Source organism: Salmo salar, chromosome 26 (assembly GCF_965601325.2).
Source record: "Salmo salar chromosome 26, fSalSal1, whole genome shotgun sequence".
NCBI classification, from domain to species: domain Eukaryota; kingdom Metazoa; phylum Chordata; class Actinopteri; order Salmoniformes; family Salmonidae; genus Salmo; species Salmo salar.
The window spans coordinates 36,557,754-36,577,890 of NC_138316.1; the positions used below are offsets into that span (position 1 = coordinate 36,557,754).

The 20,137-nt window shown below is 42.7% G+C and overlaps 2 protein-coding genes across 3 annotated transcripts in view; one reads left to right on the plus strand and one right to left on the minus strand.

Annotated features, from left to right (window-relative positions):
* LOC106587795 (stabilizer of axonemal microtubules 2) lies at positions 1 to 9,001 on the minus strand. 2 transcript variants are annotated; one of them, XM_014176439.3, is made up of 8 exons: positions 8,825 to 9,001; positions 7,194 to 7,373; positions 6,520 to 6,722; positions 5,901 to 6,262; positions 5,152 to 5,376; positions 2,374 to 2,493; positions 1,650 to 1,771; positions 1 to 1,179 (listed from the first exon to the last, which is right to left on the minus strand). In XM_014176439.3, exons 1-8 carry the CDS (start codon positions 8,860 to 8,862, stop codon positions 1,032 to 1,034), a joined length of 1,398 nt encoding a protein of 465 aa, XP_014031914.1. In that variant the 5' UTR covers positions 8,863 to 9,001; the 3' UTR covers positions 1 to 1,031. The 2 variants fall into 2 exon arrangements, with proteins under 2 accessions (XP_014031914.1, XP_014031915.1); XM_014176440.3 differs by having other exon boundaries at positions 8,790 to 8,984.
* Positions 9,002 to 9,068: 67 nt separating this feature from the next.
* LOC106587851 (elongation factor-like GTPase 1) overlaps positions 9,069 to 20,137 on the plus strand; it is a 96,492-nt gene continuing 85,423 nt past the window's right edge. Inside the window, exons 1-12 of the mRNA XM_082969678.1 lie at positions 9,069 to 9,099; positions 9,487 to 9,597; positions 9,730 to 9,797; positions 9,967 to 10,051; positions 10,190 to 10,323; positions 11,349 to 11,486; positions 11,721 to 11,959; positions 14,181 to 14,304; positions 16,610 to 16,689; positions 16,833 to 16,969; positions 17,126 to 17,248; positions 18,110 to 18,209. Coding sequence (XP_082825804.1) covers positions 9,507 to 9,597; positions 9,730 to 9,797; positions 9,967 to 10,051; positions 10,190 to 10,323; positions 11,349 to 11,486; positions 11,721 to 11,959; positions 14,181 to 14,304; positions 16,610 to 16,689; positions 16,833 to 16,969; positions 17,126 to 17,248; positions 18,110 to 18,209 — 1,319 coding nt within the window. The 5' untranslated portion in view covers positions 9,069 to 9,099; positions 9,487 to 9,506. The remainder of the gene's footprint in view (positions 9,100 to 9,486; positions 9,598 to 9,729; positions 9,798 to 9,966; positions 10,052 to 10,189; positions 10,324 to 11,348; positions 11,487 to 11,720; positions 11,960 to 14,180; positions 14,305 to 16,609; positions 16,690 to 16,832; positions 16,970 to 17,125; positions 17,249 to 18,109; positions 18,210 to 20,137) is intronic.

Sequence of the window (20,137 nt, forward strand, 5' to 3'; positions counted from 1 at the left end):
TGTTGTTGGGTCACAGGTATGTTTAATACCTTTCCCTTCTGGTTTTATTCTCATGCATTTACCTGCAATCACCAATGATTTGTAGAGACATGTCATGTGTTTTGCAGATACATTATCAAGTGCCACTCACTCAAACAAATGCATACTGACAATAATCAATGCTACTGATATTTACGACAACATATCGATAACGTTACCATAACATTGGGTGTTGACATGGATACCGTTTGTAGAATCCTAACTGGATTGAAGGAACATCATGAAGATGTTTATGGAACAAAACATTTAAGTGCTCTAGAAAGACAACATACTAAGATAATAAAGACAGTTTGATCACCTGACATTTTGTTTGGTAATACTCATTATAACACACAGAGGGAGACATGTTCCTAGATTAAAAGCATTGAGCAAAAATTACCATAAGACTCGATCTGTCAGTGTGATTTTATATGAAACTTTTTTCCAACAATGTGCATTATAAAGAGGCCACTATTCTTCTATAGCTTTTTCTAAACTCTAGTTTAAAAATCGCCCCCTTCAAATTAAATCACACTGCAAGATTATAATGAAGTTTTCGGTATGTCTTTTGCACTTTGAACAATTATTTTGGACTATGAAAATTTCCCCTGAAAGTTCTGCATTATGTTTGTGAATTTCAATAAATGTGTGACTGTGGTGACTTTATGCAGCATTTGGCACATGGATACACAAGGATAATTAATTGATTAAGAAATGAAGTGCTTGTTTTAATTACTAATGATTTGCAAATTTGTAAAACAAAGATTAGCAACTATTCAATCGAAACCATCAACCAGAATACAGGGAAGTTTATTTTATAATGGCCTGTTTGTGACTTGTTCATAATTGTTGGTTCCATTTTGATTATCACATCATTGATACTTACTATCAATTACTATACAGGTAGTAGGAAAATAAAATGAAAAACATAACAGACCAAACAAAAGTAGTTTTGCCTTCACACGCTCTTTTTAAGATTAAAAGCATTGGTCACCAAATATCATGGTCATACGTTATGACACCACAGCAACCGCCATGCCGGCGGCCATCTTGTTCATGTCCTTAGATGGCAACTTCCTGTAGAACCTATGTCCCCTGTCGTCGCTGTCCTCAAACACGAAGCCCGGCGGGGAGTCGTAGCTAGCTGGACAAACGCTAATCCTATAACACAAAATCATACCATTACCTGAATGATATACGATAAAATACCACAAAATGATCTATACAATACCTTTATTGTTCGCTCGTGGAAAATAATCTTGCTGCAAGTTCAGCACATCATAATCATCCACAAATTCACAACACTAGCACTTATTAAGCTTGAGGTTATAAAAGTGATTTAGTTTTACATCAGTCATTCATTTCATTCAGGTAGTAAAACAGCTTCACTTTTGTTTGATGTCCCTCCTGGGATGTAACGGCTGATTCCAGGGGACTCCAGACTAAATGCTTGTGGGTTAACTTTGTGTGTGTGTCAAATCAAAATCAAATGTTATTCGTCACGTACACAGTTTACAGCAGGTATAAACAGTGCAGCGAAATGCTCAGCGTGTGTGTGCGCATCTCTGCTGGGTAACTGTGTGTGTGTGTGTGTGTGTGTGTGTGTGTGTGTGTGTGTGTGTGTGTGTTACCTCTTGGGGGTGAACTCTGTGCTGTACATGGTGCCGCCCTCCAATGGGGCATCAGCCCTCATGGGGGCGTGAGCTGGCTTGAAGCTCACATTGGGCTGCAGTTCGTGGGGTGTAAAATGGGCCTGGATAATAGAATACAATCAAATAGAATAGAATTTCTAATAATGGCTTATAAGAATGTGGCCTATAGCCAGAGAGACAGGGGCTCTGCTACACTCTTAGAAAAAAAGGTGCTATTTAGAACCTAAAATGGTTATTCGGCTCCGCCCATAGGATAACCCTTTGAAGAACCCATTTTGGTTCCAGATAGAACCCTTTCCACAGAGGATTCTAAATGGAACCCAAAAGGTTTCTACCGGGAACCAAAAAAAGGGTACTCCTACGGGGACTGCCGAAGAACACTCTTGAAACACTTTTTTCTAAGAGTGTATATGTGTAGATACTTGAGCAGTGTCTCAAAGAACACCCTAAACCCACCCATATCTGGCCAAAACTAGTGCACTTCATGGAGGCGGTACTGAGAACTGGCCGGTGATTTCAGATGGTAGGTACTATAGTATCTCCTATTGTTGTGTCCGTCCACAGGGCACTTAGCCCCTAAAACAGCTCCATAGGTGCTACAATGTAGCTGATCCTGTGCTCCTCCCAAAAGTATTTTTCTATAGGCAGGGTGTGATTTGAGAATTGCCCTGGCATGCCAATGGAAACAAGAGTCTTGAATTGCCTTGAAGGTGGTGAGGTGGTCCATCCGTCCGGTGGCTCTCTGCATCTCCTCAGGCTTCTTGATCATGGCCTGTCTCTTGACCTCCCAAGGCTGGTAGTCGTCCCTCATGGTGGTGCAGACCTGGAGGTAGTGGGGTGGGAACGTTCATTTTGATGCTACGATAAACGTACCCCAAAAAATCCCAACTGACCCGGTTACAGGACAAAATGAGAACGCACCGTTTTGAATGTAATAAAACATGTATATTCAATCATATAATCTCCCAAGAATTTAACAGCATACACTTTAGTGAACAATATAACTAGAATATTACATCAGAACATCGACATCAGTAAGACACGATATCAGTATGGCAATACATATAAGTACAACAACATAACCGTTAAACGATATATCAGCCCAGCAATATATTAATAGGTGCAGTGCATTCGGAAAGTATTCAGACCCCGTCACTTAAAAAAAAAAAAAAAAAATACGTTACAGCCTTATTCTAAAATGGATTAAATACATGTTTTTCCTCATCAATCTACACACAATACCCCATAATGGCAAAGGAAAAACAAGTAAAAAAACCAACTAAAATACCACATTTACATAAGTATTCACACACTTTACTCAGTACTTTGTTGAATTTACAGTCTTGTGTATGACGATACAAGCTCGGCACACGTGTATTTGGGGTGGCAGGTAGCCTAGTGGTTAGAGTGTTAAGCCAGTAAGGTTGCTGGATCGAATCCCTGAGCTGACAAGGTAAAAATCTGTCGTTCTGCCCCTGAACAAGGCAGTTAACCCACTGTTCCCCGGTAGGCTGTCATTGTAAAAAATAATTTTTTCTTAACTGACTTGCCTAGTTTAAATAAAGGTTAAATAAATAAATAAAATAAACTGGGGAGTTTCTCCCATTCTTCTCTGCAGATCCTCTCAAGCTCTGTCAGGTTGGATGGGGAGTGTCGCTGCAAAGACATTCAGAGAATTGTCACGAAGCCACTCCTTCAATGTCTTGGCTGTGTACTTAGGGTCATTGTCCTGTTGGAAGGTGAACCGTCGCTCCAGTCGGAGGTCCTGAGTGCTCTGGAACAGGTTTTCATCAAGGATCTCTCTGTACTTTGCTCCGTTCATCTTTCCCTCAATCCTGTCTAGTCTCCCAGTCCCTGCCGCTGAATAACATCCCCACAGCATGATGCTGCAACCACCATGCTTGGGATGGTGCCAGGTTTCCTCCAGACTTGATGCTTGGCATTCAGGCCAAAGAGTTAAATCTTGGTTTCATCAGCAGAGAATCTGTCCACTCTACCATAAAAGCCTAATTGGTAGAGTTCTGCAGAGATGGTTGTCCTTCTGGAAGGTTCTCCCATCTCCACAGAGGAACTCTGGAGCTCTGTCAGAATGACCATCTATACAGGTAGTAGCAAAATCAAATCAAAAACATAACACCTCCCTGACAAAGCCCCTTCTGACCCGATTTCTCAGTTTGGCTGGGCGACCAGATCTAGGAAGAGTCCTAGTGGTTCCAAACTTCTTCCATTTAAGAATGATGGAGACCACTGTGTTCTTGGTGACCTTCAATGCTGCAAAAAATGTTTGGTACCCTTCCTCAGATCTGTGCCTCGACACAATCCTGTCTCGCAGTTCTACCGACAATTCCTTCGACCTCATGGCTTGGTTTTTGCTCTGACATGCACTGTCAACTGTGGGTTCTTATATAGACAGATATGTGCCTTTCCAATCATGTCCAATCAATTGAATTTACCACAGGTGTACTCCAATCAAGTTGTAGGAACATCTCAAGGATGATCAATGGAAACAGGATGCACCTGAGCTCAATTTTGAATCTCATAGCAAAAAGTATTTTTACTTGTATACATTTATTTTTACTTGTTTTTATAAATTAGCAAAAATGTCTAAATACCTGTTTTCACTTTGTCATTATGAGGTATCATGTGTAGATTCATGAGGATTTGTTTTTATTTAATCCATTTTAGAATAAGGCTGTAATATAACAAAAAGTGGAAAAAGTCAAAGGGTCTGAATACTTTCCGAATGCACTGTAAATATTCAGACCATTTGCTTGGAGACTTGGAATTGAGCTCAGGTGGATCCTCAGATCACTCTGACAGAATGACATTTCACCAATCAGGCCTTTATGGTAGATTTGCCAGACGGACGCCACTCCTCAGTAAAAGGCAGCCCACTTGGAGTTTGCCAAAAGGCACCTAAAGGACTCTGACCATGAGAAACAAGATTCTCTGGTCTGATGAAACCAAGATTGGATGCTTTGGCCTGAATGCCAAGCGTCACATCTGGTGGAAACCTGGCACCATCCCTATGGTGAAGCATGGGGGTGGCAACATCATGCTGTAGGGATGTTTTTCAGTGGCAGGCCCTGGAAGACTAGTCAGGATCGAGGGCAAGATGAACGGAGCAAAGTACAGAGATCCTTGATGAAAACCTGCTCCAGAGCGCTCAGGACCTCAGACTGGGATGAAGGTTCACCTTCCAACAGGACAACGACCCTAAGAACATAGCCAAGACAATGCAGGAGTGGCTTCGGGACAAGTCTCTGAATGTCCTTGAGTGGCCCAGCCAGTCTGGATTTGAACCTGATCGAACCTGACATTTGCCAAAGTTTCTTTGATTCGTTGTTATGGGGTATTGTGTGGAGATTGAGGGAAAAAAAACATTTAATCCACTTTAGAATAAGGCTGTAACGTAACAAAATGTGGAAAAAGTCAACAGGTCTGAATACTTTCCGAAATGCCTGTATCGTCTCATCCATACCTGGAAGGGAGCTGATGACTTGGTGGGCCGATTGAAGGGCTTGGCAGAGATGAAGGGCTGGATGTTGTGTTGGACGTAGTCTGCACCAGACGTGGTGCTCATATCCATGTGCTCTGTGGGGCTGACGTACTGCAGGCTCTTGTGCAGCTGAGGCAGGGACACGGGCCACTGCTGGAAATGCTCCTTAAACTCTGTGCTGCTCTGAAAGGGAACGTCAGACGTCACCTAGGAACAGAGTAGAGTGGAATAGAGGTTTATTGTTCACCCTCAGATGGACATTTGACTTTGGTTTCACCTCAGTAACATACATCAACTCACCAGATAATCACATTCAAAATAAAAACACATGGGACATTCAAACAAAACTACACGTCTATCTTGAATCTGCACTTCAATATAGAGATTTTTTTTAAAACATTTTAGTCATTTAGCAGACGCTCTTATCCAGAGCAACTTAACTCTAATTGCTCTTGTAAGTGCCTTGCTCAAGGGCACATCAACAGATTTCCCCTAGTCAGCTCGGTTACTGGCCCAACCTCTTAACCGCTAGGCTACCACCCAGAGATATTTCATCAGCCACTGTCTACTAATGATCAAATATCAGTTGACGTTGTCACTGGCCAGAAAAGGTAAGTGGAGTTAGTGAGATATTAATCTGGGTTAACCCAGAACTAAAATCATGTGTAATTTGATCAGATGCTCAATTACATAGTCTGTGACTAGTGAGATGTCATTAAACACAGCGTTACCTTTCCAGGGTTAGGCTTATAGCTCTGGGGCAGCTGTCCTTGCAGGCCCTGATAGTCTCTTCGGTTGGTGGTGAGGTCTTGAAGGGGCTGGCTACTGGGTTTATAGGGCTCTGGAACCGTCACCCAGCGTGCCTCCAGAGGGTGGGACACATAGCACTGCTGGTTACTGGTCACCCCATCGAAGGGGGTATCGGACATTTTGGGGATACTGGAGGGTTTGAAGCTCTGTCTGGGGGCAAGGCCTCGGGGGAGGAAGTCGTCCTGGAAGGTGGTGTGGCCGTCGAACTTGGCGTCTGGCGGGTGGTAGGTCAGGTCGGGTTTCTTCAGCTCCCGCTTGCACATCTCCCACTGTCGGAAATCCTCTTGAAACATTAAAAGAGTTGAAACATTAAAAGATTTGTATGTGTTAGTTTTGGTAATAACCATCGTTTATTTATAGAGCGCATTTGTTATTGTTATGATGTAATTTTGATATATAAAATATTCCATAGAAATTGCAACGTATTAACTTTAAATGCCAATATTTCTTATATAATACTAAAATAAGGATCACTGTGTGGTACCCCTTGTAGAAATGTGTCATGTGTAATATGTCATCAAACAACGCAGAATAGCTCACCTTTGTAAGTAGGCACTGTATCCATTTTGTGCCCTGTTGCGTATACCCTCTCACTGGGTCTGGAAGGGGCGAAGGGTTGGACCTCATAAAGGCTGTAGTCCTGTTTGTAGGTGGTCCCCAGATCTATGTCTCCAGGTTTGGGTTTGTACTCCGCCTGCTGTTTCCCCGGTCGTCGAGTCACCACGTAGGGAATAAAGTCAGTCCTAGGGAGAGCGAGAGAGTAACCAGTCTTTTTCATTCATTTGGGATTGAGACCTCTGTGGATAACTCCTAATGAATATAGTTAGTGATATCTACATAAGAGGTTGACTGTGGAATATGGAATCGGCTCGACTTTTAGAGACCACTTAAAAAGGTACATTTTCCATAATCCCCTCAAAACCGCATGGCTTGCATGAGGGGTGTGTGTGTGTGTGTGTGTGTGTGTGTGTGTGTGTGTGTGTGTGTGTGTGTGTGTGTGTGTGTGCGTGTGTGCGCGCCTCAAAGGGCTTTGCATTAAATGAGAGTGGTTGAATAGCAGAAGATTGACACAGTCTCAAATAGCACCCTATTCCCTTACTTTTGGTTGTACACTACTTTTGTCCCCTGCCCTATGTGGCATTCTTGGCCAAAAGTAGTGTACTTGAAAGGGATTGGTGTTTCATTAGGGTGTGATCCATGACTAAGGTGTTTACTTGAATGTAGTAGTTCCATCCATTCTCCCCCGGTCACCGTGGTTAACAGGCTTGGGTTTCAGGCCCTGGGGCGGGTTGTATCCTCCATAGGCGGGGTACTTCTCTGTGTACTCTGTCAGGACACATGTCATATTGGGCTTTCCATACAGAGCTGTGGGTCGGTGGGGGCAGCGATGGCGTCTAGACAGAGGGCAAAGTTCCAAACTTTATTTTACTGAAAGTGCTCTATCTTGAAAACTTGACAGCTGTGCTGACGTGCATTAACAGTGGACATGAACACTATACCAATAGAGTGTAGTATTAATTTACAATGCAATTATGGTGACTGGCAGTGAGTTAGGCTAGTTACGTGGCATGCCAACCTACACAGAGCATCCTCTGAATGAAATAACAGACTAGTCATCTTAATCTTTAATTAAGTGCAGAATGGAAACCAGCAGGCTGGGTGTGAGCAATTATCTACCTGGTTATCCAATGCAATGAATGTGTACTGACTGAGCTTGGTGTGAATTCTTTAAAAGAATGCCAGACTTGTATTTAATCTTAGATTAACAGACATTTAACTCAATATGATGTATCAGCCATGCATTTCTATTGCATCTATGGTGACTTAACAGGCATAGTAGCATAATTAATTCACATGGTCAGACTCAGATTTTTTTTTTATTGTATTCACTGACCTATTTGAAAGGCTTATCAAAGCATTGTGCAACAATCACATGATAATAAACCAAACAAGATAATACCTTACATTGGAGTATTGTGCTAACATAGTATACTTAGGTGGGGGTAAAATGAAGAATAGAAGAAAAAAAACTGAACTTGAATAAACGGACAACTTTAATCAATAGGATACCAATGTCAGAAATAACGGGCTACATTTTCACAATGATTGCTGTGGATTTAACATAGGCTGATATCGTTTCAGGGCAATAAGAAATGCACTAGTGTCTATATAACCAAGGGCGTTGTCTTCACTCAGGACAGGGAGTGTCTGTGTGCAAGTGATAATAGAGACATAGCTAGCTACACAGCATTGTGAGTTATGATAGGCCTACAGATCTAAATAAAACCAGACAAGTCTCCTTGTATTGGTGAAATGACAAATGTAGCTGGACTACGCAAAAAAGCAAATCGCAGCTATGTTCGCACCTATCTAGGATACTTTTAATTCAGTCGGTCATTAGTGCAACAATGTTTTTCTGGGCAAGAAATGTTTTTCCATGACTAGCCATTGGACAACTTGACAAAATTGTCTATTTATTTTGCCACTGAATAGTCATATTATTGTGACAGTCAATTTACAATGCCATATGTTCTAATAATACGTTCTAATACGTTCTAATAATTTCAGCATTGTAGTTTCTAGCTAAAGGAATGCCAAATGGATTGGATAGAGTTTTTACAACAGTGATTCATAATGAATGTCAGTCAATAATATAAATACAGCATTTGCCATTTTAATGTCAACTCCATGCACTACTTGGCATAGGCGTGTCAATTCACTGGTTAGTCAAGCCTAAATTAACGCACGAAAATAATTTCTTCAAACACAAACTTGTAGAAACACTGGTAATCTCATGAATGTCAACATACCTTTTTACTACACTAAATCAATACATCCTCCTTACCCACAGCTGCAGATCTCACATATGCACAGCCGTTTCATGTCTTTGAAGGGGGGGATAGCGTGTTCCGTGGCTCTTTCCCCTGCAATCCCACAAACACCGCCCGACAGCTCCGTTATTTTATACCTCAGTGACAGCTCGAGCTAAAGTGTGCAGTTTTGTTTCTATGGAAGCAGCACGTTACTCTAGCAACCGCTGAGCTTCCTAGTAACGACGTAACGTACCACGTCATTTAAACAGCGGCGTCAACATTTTACGTATTGTTCCGGGCAAACAACGTGAGTGAGTTGTGTCCACGTTTGTGTTTTATGAGACTTTTGTCGCATAATATTGAGATTTCTTATATGATATGAGAATTTATTTTAGGTTATGAATCATATATATATATATATAGTAATATACTACTTTGTATAGAACGCTAACATTGTTGTCCACATTTCTTTTAGCTGAGTGCAGCATATTGTAAAATACTATAAGTTGCAGCTACATATCACGCACCTTTTGTATTGCTGTCATTCAGAATGGTGTGTTGTCTTACTAACTAACTTTGCTGTGTTGAGTGCACTGGCGCTGATCAGTATTTATAGCAGTAGCTAACTAGCTAGGTAATAGTGACATTACTAGATGATATCTCCTAAAGTTTGTTTCCTCGCCTGATGTATTAGCTAGTCCAAAGCAGTCAAACATGGGACACACCAGTTTGGATAAGATCAAAGCACTACAGAAGAATCCTGCCAACGTCAGGAACCTGTGCATTCTGGCACACGTGGACCATGGTAGGTTCCATTGACTTGATTATTGAGAATGTTGCACGGGATAATACTGTACAGGGCCATGATGACAGTTGTTTGCATGCATGACCATTTGTATTGACACTCCATTCATATCCACCACTATCTCTTTTGCAGGCAAAACAACTCTGGCAGATAGCTTGGTGGCGAGCAATGGCATTATATCAAGTCGCTTAACCGGAAAGGTTAGTATGACTTGATCTCAATCATCTGTAGTGGTATTATCCTTGTCATACTACTGTAGCCAGACTTTGTTATTTGGCCCTTTTACTAATCTAGTTGTGTGTCCCTGATCTACACATTGATCTGTGATATGGTCATGTATACATCTGTGTTCTGATGTTTATGAATTAGCTGAGGTACCTGGACAGCCGGGAGGATGAGCAGATCCGAGGGATCACCATGAAGTCCAGCGCTATCTCACTGCACTATGCTGCTGGTAAGACACCACAGTAGGAACATGTTGAGACCTGTTGTGAGGCGGACCGCTTGTTTCCGTCTAAATGACCCTTGCGTGTGTGTGTGTGTGTGTGTGTGTGTGTGTGTGTGTGTGTGTGTGTGTGTGTGTGTGTTTCAGGGGAGAAGGACTACCTGATAAACTTGATTGACTCTCCGGGCCATGTGGACTTTTCGTCTGAGGTGTCCACCGCCGTCAGACTATGTGACGGGGCCATTGTCATCGTAGATGCTGTGGAGGGAGTTTGTCCACAGGTAAGGCAATTACAGTCAATGTCTGGGTCCCAAATGGCACCCTATTTCATTTCTAGGGACCTGGTCAAAAGTAGTGCACTATTTAGTGAATAGAATGGGATTTTGGACACATGCGTACTTAGGTTATAGCCTTGGGGCTCCCGAGTGGTGCAGTGGTCTAAGGCACTGCATTTGTGCTAGAGGCGTCACTACAGACCCTGGTTCGATTCCAGGCTGTATCACAACCAGCTGTGATTAGGAGTCCCATAGGGCGGTACACAATTGGCCCAGTGTCGTCCGGGGTAGGCCATCATTGTAAATAAGAATTTGTTCTTAACTGACTTGCCTAGTTAAATAAAGGTTCAATAAATAACTACCTGTTCTCCACTGGTTCTGCATTAAACAGTGTTTCATGGAAATGGGGCACCAAGCTCACCCACACTTTATCATTGATTGAGTTACTTTTTGCATTTTTAAGCAAATTTCCTTAAATTCTACACATTTCTCAATAGAGCTGAAATATATTTTCTGCAGTTTTAAAGCTAATTTCCAGCAATTCTACTCATTTTGCCTTAGAGCTGAGAGAAATGTGGCAGTTTTAAAGCTAATTTCCTGCAAGTTTATGCGTTTTGCGGTGTTTTTCAAGACTGCCTAATTCATTGTTTTGGGAATTTTCTCCCTTACTGTCTAGCTTTTATTTTCTCAAAGATTATATTATTTGAAAAAAAATCTCTACATACTTTATATCTGGCTTTAGATGTTTCAGTTTACACAAGGTGTTTTTCATCCCGAAAATTACTAATCATTTTTTTTTATATATAAAACATTTTTTATTCGCTGTTTGGACTTAGGCGACCCGACAAAGGCATAGGTGGCCTGTGCAAGGATTTCAATTGCAAAAAACCCTGTCATTGTTTTGGAATGTAATATATTTGTCGCTCTACTTTCTCAACTTCATGGCATTTTCATTTTGTCTTTGTTGACGTGAGACTTGGCCATTTACTCAGAGTATCAGTTTGTGTGTGTGTCCGCCCATCCGTCCGTAGACCCAAGCAGTGCTGCGTCAGGCGTGGCTGGAGAACATCAGGCCTGTGCTGGTTATCAACAAGATTGACCGGCTCATCATGGAGCTGAAGCTCACCTCTCAGGAAGCCTACACACACCTGCAGAAGATTCTAGAACAGGTGAGTCCCTGACCTCTAAAGACAAGTGTCATTAGTCAAAAAACACAAGACAGAAACAGTATACCTGCCATATAAGTAGTACACAATTAATTGCTCCTGAGTGTAAGTTGAATTGAACTGAATGTACTGTTTTTGGTTAAGGAATCGGTTATAACAGAGACATGTTCTGGAACGTATATGATTCTTAATACAGAAGTGGACTATATTCTAACAGTCCCTTTTCCCTCCTCACAGGTGAATGCAGTGACAGGCTCTTTGTTTACCTCCAAAGTGCTGGAGGACCGCGCGGTGAAAGAGGAGCGGGCGGAGGAAGATAAGGAGGAGGGGGACATCGAGCCTGCTGAGTGTCCCGGGTCAGAACAGGTGTACGACTGGAGCGCCGGGCTAGAGGATTCAGATGACTCCCAGCTCTACTTCTCTCCAGACCAGGGGAATGTGGTCTTCGCCAGTGCCATAGACGGATGGGGCTTCAGGTGGGTCCTGGGTTATATGCATTAGTGCACACCGTAGCAAAACGTTTTGCAACTGAAAACAAAAACCAGCGTTTCTTATTGGACATGTTCAGGAGGTAGTCTCTCCCTTTTTGGGCATGTTTGCTCCTGTTTGGTTCCTAGTGAATATGACCCTGGTCCTCTTAAGGTCTTGGGAGTCTGTAGACTTGGGTCTGTTCAGAAGGGCATTATTTTGAATATATATATTTTTTAAATCACATTTACATAAGTGTTCAGACCCTTTACTCAGTACTTTGTTGAAGCACCTTTGGCAACTGGGCCACTCAAGGACATTCGGAGACTTGTCCCGAAGCCACTCCTGCGTTGTCTTAGCTGTGTGCTTAGGGTCGTTGTCCTGTTGGAAGTTGAACCTTCGCCCCAGTCTGAGGTCCTGAGCGCTCTGGAGCAGGTTTTCATCAATGATCTCTCTGTACTTTGCTCCATTCATCTTTCCCTTAATCCTGACATCCCCACAGCATGATGCTGCCACCCCCATGCTTCACCATAGGGATGGTGCCAGGTTTCCTCCAGATGTGACGCTTGGCATTCAAGCCAAAGAGTTCATTCTTGGTTACATCAGATCAGAGAATCTTGTTTCTTATGGTCAGAGTCATTTAGGTGTCTTTTGGCGAACTCCAAGCGGCTGTCATGAGCCTCTTACTGAGGAGTGGCTTCCGTCTGGCCACTCCACCATAAAGGCCTGATTGATGGAGTGCTGCAGAGATGGTTGTCCTTCTGGAAGGTTCTCCCATCTCCATGAACTCTAGCTATGTCAGAGTGACCATTGGGTTCTTGGTCACTTACCTGACTAAGGCCCTTCTCCCCCAATTACTCAGTTTGACTGTGCGGCCAGCTCTAGGAAGAGTCTTGGTGGTTCCAAACTTCTTCCATTTAAGAATGATGGAGACTACTGTGTTCTTGGGGACCTTCAATGCTTGGGGACCTTCCCCAGATCTGTGCCTTGACACAATCCTGTCTCGGAGCTCTACAGACAATTCCTTCAGCCACATGGTTTGGTTTTTGCTCTGACAAGCACTGTCAACTGTGAAACCTTATATAGACAGGTGTGTGCCTTTCCAAATCATGTCCAATCAATTGAATTTACCACAGGTGGACTCCAATCAAGTTGTAGAAACATCTCAGGAATGATCATTGGAAACAGGATGCATCTGAGCTTAATTTTGAGTCTCATAGTTAAGGGTCTGAATACTTATATAAATAAGGTATTTTGGTTGTACATTTTTTTTTTACATTTGCACAAATTTCTAAAAACCTCTTGTCACTGACATTATGGGGTATTGTGTGTAGCTTAATGAGAATTGTCTTTTTTTTAAAATGAATTTTAGAATAAGGCTGTAACGTAACAAAATGTGGGGGAAAAACCAATGTGTCTGAAACTTTCAGAACGCGCTGTATGTGGGGCCATCAATACATGTCTGGGGAGTTGGTCAGGTATTTGGTTATTGATGAAATATCCACTAGGTGGGGCTTTTGCCTTAGCTTTCAGAGAAGGAACAGAGGGTAGAATTCTGCATGACTAACTGATGTAGAATTCTAAATAACCAGCTGAGTAGGAAGAGAACTTTAGCTCTTGTTCACATAACAGTCAAAACATCTCAAACCCAATGTAATGGTATTTCATCCTAGCCAGCCTGCACATTCTTATGTCCCTCAAATCAGGTCAGTGCTCTGCTAGCAAGGTGTTTAATGTTCTCCCCCATGCTACAGAGCAGTCACATAGTAACTACTACAGACAGACTAGACTGTGTGCATTATAGTCATTGTATGTCATTAGTGTGTCTGTTTTATACAGGTGTGTACACAGGACACAGATACCTTGTTTTGAGGGCAGCTGTGGCTTTAGGATCGATGAAAATAACCAATGAAGTCACTGTTATTCAGTGGAAGCCAAGTGTTTTACAAGCGGTGTTGACCAACACCCATTCAAGTGACGCATTGCTATTTTCTTGCCTAAAAAGCTCTGTTTTGACAACTCAACACATCACTGAAACCACTGAGAATTACAAACATGCATAGATATCAAATGTTCAGTGCAGGCTATTGTCAGTGAAGGCCTCTGTCAAACTACAATCCAGAACAAAGATGCTGAAGCATAATGGAGAGGAAATATCAATCACTGTGTGTTTAGCTTTTCTGTCGTTGGTATTTTCCAGCGTTAGCAGCTTTGTGCGTTTTCTTGTAGTATCCAGCAGTTTGCCCAGATCCACAGCCAGAGGATGGGCATCAGGGCTGAGGTACTCCTGAAGACCCTCTGGGGAGACTTCTACCTCAACGCTAAAGCCAAGAAGATCATGAAGGGAGCTCACGTAAGACCAATGCTAACGTTCTACCACAGTAATGAATGCTAAGTGTTGCGTCCCGAATAGCACCCTATTCCCTTTATAGTGCACTACTTTTGACCAAGGCCCACAGTGCTCAACAGTAGTGCACTATATAGGGAATTTGGGACAGTAGCTGTGTCCAAAATCTGCCTTCTACTTACTAAAACTTCATACTGTGTGCTAATCATACCACATACTATTAAGAACGTAATGTTTAGTAAAAACGTATGCAGTAAGCAACAAATATCTACATACTAGGCTCATCATACTGAGAAGGCTTCATCTGATGCACAATTGGTTTGTTCCCTGCCGTTTGTTCATTTATGTTTTCTTCTCTGATTATCATCTGTTGTCAAACACACGTGGGTCTGAAAGGAGCATTCTGTTCCTCAATACTGTGCAGCGAATTCTTCTCCATGAAATGAGTATGACATCCTGGCATTTAAATCCTACTAAGTTTTCAAAATGTCATATACTATAAAACGTTCTGTTTTTGCATACCCAATCAGAGTACTATTTAAAACACAAGTATGGGTATTTGGACAGGCCCACGGACTAAGTGTTGCAGCTGTATGGTGCTAATGGGTTCACGTTATAATACTAAAGCCACTCTGTTGCAGACTCCCACTCCGAACCACACTAGCTTCTGACCCTTCTGGCTGCATTAGCCATTAGCCTTCAGCGCTAGCTAGTAGACTGTGTATAGAGAGGGCAGCACAATTTCCCTAAGTTATAGTGCTGTTTGTTACGTGTTGGCCCTTGAATTGTCCTTATGTTCATTATTAACATCCAGTAGGGACTCCGTCCAAAGAAACCTTTATTTTCAGCATTTGTAATTTGTTGTGTTCATTTGGTCGTGCGGTGGGACTCTGGGAGAGACTACCATAATGAACATGCATTACACACAGACTGTCACATTCTCAGACTATTCAAATATCTAATCAGTCATTAGACGGATCAATATAATCTTTCCTCCACTATAGAACAGAGTAGTCTCATCAAGACACTCACGCACACAGTCCAACCTTCAGTCTGTCCCATTGATTTTCAGTCCATAGAAAGTGGATAATAGAGCTTTTAGTGTAGCCAGTAGCCAGCCCTCTCAGAGAGATGAAGGCACCATATTCCCTTTATAGTGCACTACTTTTGACCAGGGCCCATAGGGAATAGAATGCTTGCATTCAGTGCTATGGAGGTTTGACTCAGTATTATATATTTCAGCTGTTGTTCTACATTCGGTGACACAGGGTCATATTTGGATTGGAGCACTTTTAGAAAGCGAGTTGTTTTACAGTACTGGAGCTGAGAGACTGGATGGGTTGACCTATGCACTGGTGTGTGTGTACATGACTGTGTGCACCTATGCACTGGTGTGTGTGTGTGCGTACATGACTGTGTGCACCTATGCACGGGGTGGTGTGTGTGTGTGTGTGTGTGTGTGTGTGTGTGTGTGTGTGTGTGTGTGTGTGTGTGTGTGTGTGTGTGTGTGTGTGTGTGTGTGTGTGTGTGTGTGTGTGTACATGACTGTGTACACCTATGCACTGGTGTGTGTGTGTGTACATGACTGTGTACACCTATGCACTTTGGTGTGTGTGCGTACATGACTGTGTGCACCTATGCACTGGTGTGTGTGTGTGCGTACATGACTGTGTGCACCTATGCACTGGTGTGTGTGCGTACATGACTGTGTGCACCTATGCACTGGTGTGTGTGTGTGTGTGTGTGTGTGTGTGTGTGTGTGTGTGTGTGTGTGTGTGTGTGTGTGTGTGTGTGTGTGTGTGTGTGTGTGTGTGTGTGGGTGTGTGTGTGTGTGTGTGTGTGTGTGTGTGTGTGTGTGTGTGTGTGTGTGTGTGTGTGTGTGTACATGACTGTGTGCACCTATGCACTGGTGTGTGTGTGTGTGTGTGTGTGTGTGTGCGTACATGACTGTGTGCACCTATGCACTGGTGTGTGTGTGCGTACATGACTGTGTGCACCTATGCACTTTGGTGTGTGTGCGTGCGTCCACTCAGTACGCTTGGTGAGAAACACAGCACTGTGTGTGCCTCTTTCATAATCCCACACTGCAGCCTATTTGTTGGAACAGCCAGCTATTAACGCCAGTACACCACGTCTGTAGTGCACTATATACAGGGTAGGGTGCCATTTGGGATGCATCCATAGTGAAGAAAATGGTGCATAAATCCAATCAATGATTCTCCATCTAGATAAGAACTAGCAATGGTTTGACTGTTTCTGAAAGATCCATTTTCTCACTCTTTCTTCCTGTAATTCTCTCTTCCCTCTCCAGGCCAAAGGAAAGAAGCCTCTGTTTGTTCAGCTCGTCCTGGACAACATATGGAGTTTATATGACGCTGTTGTTACCAGACGGTAAGGGATCTCTGAAGATGTGATCTCTATCTCTATGCTGTTATGGTTCCTTGCAGCACCTTTGTTAAATGTTGAAGTGTGTATGAAGATGGAGTGCTTTTGAGATGTGAATAATGACGTACGTGTGCTCTCTCTCCTCTCAGAGACAAGGAGAAGATAGAGAAGATGATGATGTCACTAGGTGTTAAGGTGATGACCAGAGACTTGCGTCACTCCGACCCCAAAGTCCTCCTCTCTGCCATCTGCAGCCAGTGGCTCCCCGTCTCACAGGCTGTACTGTGTATCCTACGTGTGTGTGTGTGTGTGTGTGTGTGTGTGTGTGTGTGTGTGTGTGTGTGTGTGTGTGTGTGTGTGTGTGTGTGTGTGTGTGTGTGTGTGTGTGTGTGTGTGTGTGTGTGTGTGTGTGTGTGTGTGCTTCCTTAACCCTGTGCCCCAGTCATGGTGTGTGATAAGCTGCCCAGTCCGTTGGACATGACCTCTGAGAGAATAGAGAGACTGATGAGTGTGGGAGCACGCAGGTTCCACTCACTACCCCTGCAGACCCAGGAGCTGAAGTCCGGTGAGACACACACACTCTGCAGTTGCAGAAAAGTTGTCTTGGTCTGCTGTATGTGGGTGGTTCAGTGTGTGGGGGAAGATGATGTCTGTGAGCTCTTCCAAAGCCCACCTGGCATGTTGTGCTTTTACGAAGGCATTTCTGTATCCTGTGAAGGTGTTAGTTTAGCAGACCTGCTAGTCGTTTCCTCCCTCCACCCAGCCCCAGTTCAAGGCTTGCTTCTTTCCCAGACCGCCTGGCTATGGAGAGGACAGTTGGCAGGGCTCGTCTCTTTCCAGCTCTCACCTCATGTTAACGAGATCAGTGTTGCTTTTAATGCACGAAACGGAGGGAATGTTTTTAACAAAATATGAAAAATGGATACATTCAGGTAGTACAGATCACAGTACCTCCAGATTTGACTACCTTGTTTAATGGATAATCAATGATATTCATATATCAATAAATTGCCAGGGAAGCTGTTTGGTGTCTTCACTTGGAAACAAACAGAAGCTAAATGGGCCAAAACGCGTAGATTAGTCCAATAAGAAACACGTGTTTTTGTTACGGTGTGCACTACTGAACATGTCCTAGGTGCCTTTAGAGCTTGGGCTAAAACGAGAGGCAATGTTTGAACATGTTCATGACAACCTCTATAGTATCTGGGTGGGTAAGGAGTAATACAGTATCTATGTTGAGAACAGAGACTTTCCTCCATTTAAAAGGCACATTTAAGCAAGAATGGAATATTATTTACTTTGAGTCAAACTGTTAAATCCTATATTTTACACAGAGCATATGCTGTGGTTTCTGTATATAGTGGTACTTGGTTCTCTTATTGAATTCTAACTATATGCTCAGAAACCTTGTCCTGTGTGTCCCCAGCCTTCATGCAGTGTTCCAGTGATGACACAGCCCCTGTCATTGTGTTTGTGTCCAAGATGTTTATGGTGGACGCCAAGGCCCTGCCTCAGAACAAACAGAGGTAAGTGTGTGTTTGTTGTGTTTGGTCAGACCCTAGACATCATGCAGAGGTACAGAAAGTGAGTGTGACTGTAGGAATGACACTAGATGGCACTCTTGTCTGTCTCTCTGTCTCTCTGTCTCTCTGTCTCTGTCTGTGTACACTCATACATATGTACATACATACGTACACTCACTCACTACTGGTCAAAAGTTTGGACACACCTACTCATTGAAGTGTTTTTTTCTTTATTTCTACATTGTAGAAAAGTAGTGAAGACATCAAAACTATGAAATAACACATGGAATCATGTAGTAATGAGAAAAGTGTTAAGCAAATCAAAATATTTGAGATTCTTCAAGTAGCCACCCTTTGGCTTGATGAAAGCTTTGCACAGTCTTGGCATTCTCTCAACCAGCTTCATGAGGTAGTCACCTGTAATGCATTTCAATTAGCAGGTGTGCCGGCTTAAAAGTTAATTTGTGTAATTTCTTTCCTTCTTAATTAGTTTGAGCCAATCAGTTGTGTTGTGCCAAGGTAGGGGGGTATACAGAAGATAGCCCTATTTGGTAAAATACCAGGTCCATATTATGGCAAGAACAGCTCAAATAAGCAAAGAGAAACAACAGTCCATCATTACTTTAAGACATAAAGGTCAGTCAATGTGGAACATTTCAAGAACTTTGAAAGTGCAGTCGCAAAAACCATTAAGCGGTATGATGAAACAGGCTCTCATGAAGACCGCCACAGGAAAGGAAGACCCAGAGTTACCTCTGCTGCAGAGGATATGTTCATTAGAGTTACCAGCCTCAGAAATTGCAGCCCAAATAAATGCTTCACAGAGTTCAAGTAACAGACACATCTCAACATCAACTGTTCAGAGGAGACTGTGTGAATCAGGCCTTCATGGTTGAGTTGCTGCAAAGAAACCACTACTAAAGGACACCAATAATAAGAAGAGACTTGGTTGGGCCAAGAAACACGAGCAATGGACATTAGACCAGTGGAATGTGTCTTTTGGTCTGGAGTCCAAATTGGAGATTTTTGGTTCCAACCTCTGTGTCTTTGTGAGACGCGGTGTCGGTGAACGGATTATCTCCGCATGTGTATTTCCCACCATAAAGCATGGAGGAGGGTGTGGTGGTGCTTTGCTGGCGACACTGACTGGGATTTATTTAGAATTCAGGGATCACTTAACCTGCTTGGCTTCCACAGCATTCTGCAGCGATACACCATCCCATCTGGTTAGCGCTTAGTGGGACTATCATTTGTTTTTCAACAGGACAATGACCCAACACACCTCCAGACTGTGTAAGGGCTATTACACCAAGGAGGAGAGTGATGACCTGCTGCATCAGATGACCTGGCCTCCACAATTCCCCGACCTCAACCCAATTGAGGTGGTTTGGGATGAGTTGGACGGCAGAGTGAAGGAAAAGCAGCCAACAAGTGCTCAGAATATGTGGGAACTCCTTCAAGACTGTTGGAAAAGCATTCCAGTTGAAGCTGGTTGATAGAATGCCAAGAGTATGCAAAGCTGTCATCAAGGCAAAGAGTGGCTATTTGAAGAATCTCAAATATAAAAAAAATATTTTAGATTTTGTTTAACACTTTTTTTTGTTGTTGGTTACTACATGATTCCATATGTGTTATTTCATAGTTTTGATGTCTTCATTATTATTCTTCAATGTAGGAAATAATCAAAATAAAAAACCCTTGAATGACACATACACAGAGTGCATTTGGAAAGTATTCAAACCTCCTTGGCTTTTTCCAAATTTTTTACGTTACAGCTATTCTACTGATATCATTAAAATACAACAAAGGGATGCTGCACTACAGTAGAGCCACCCCAGCACCACATTTGTTCCTCAGAAGCAGATTTTCGCAGCTCCCCAGTGTTATTTTAATGGCCGTGGCCTGTGAAGCACGTGTTGAGGAAAATGTAT

Bases quoted from the DNA above. Each gene is read 5' to 3' on its own strand.
- LOC106587795 (XM_014176439.3), bottom strand. From the start codon at position 8,862: ATGAAACGGCTGTGCATATGTGAGATCTGCAGCTGTGG. The intron at 6,263-6,519 runs GTGAGCTATTCT...TAATGTTTCAAG, and splicing joins TACAGTGCCTACTTACAAAG to AGGATTTCCGACAGTGGGAG. The intron at 1,180-1,649 runs GTAACACACACA...TTTGTGTTATAG, and splicing joins ACAGAGTTCACCCCCAAGAG to GATTAGCGTTTGTCCAGCTA.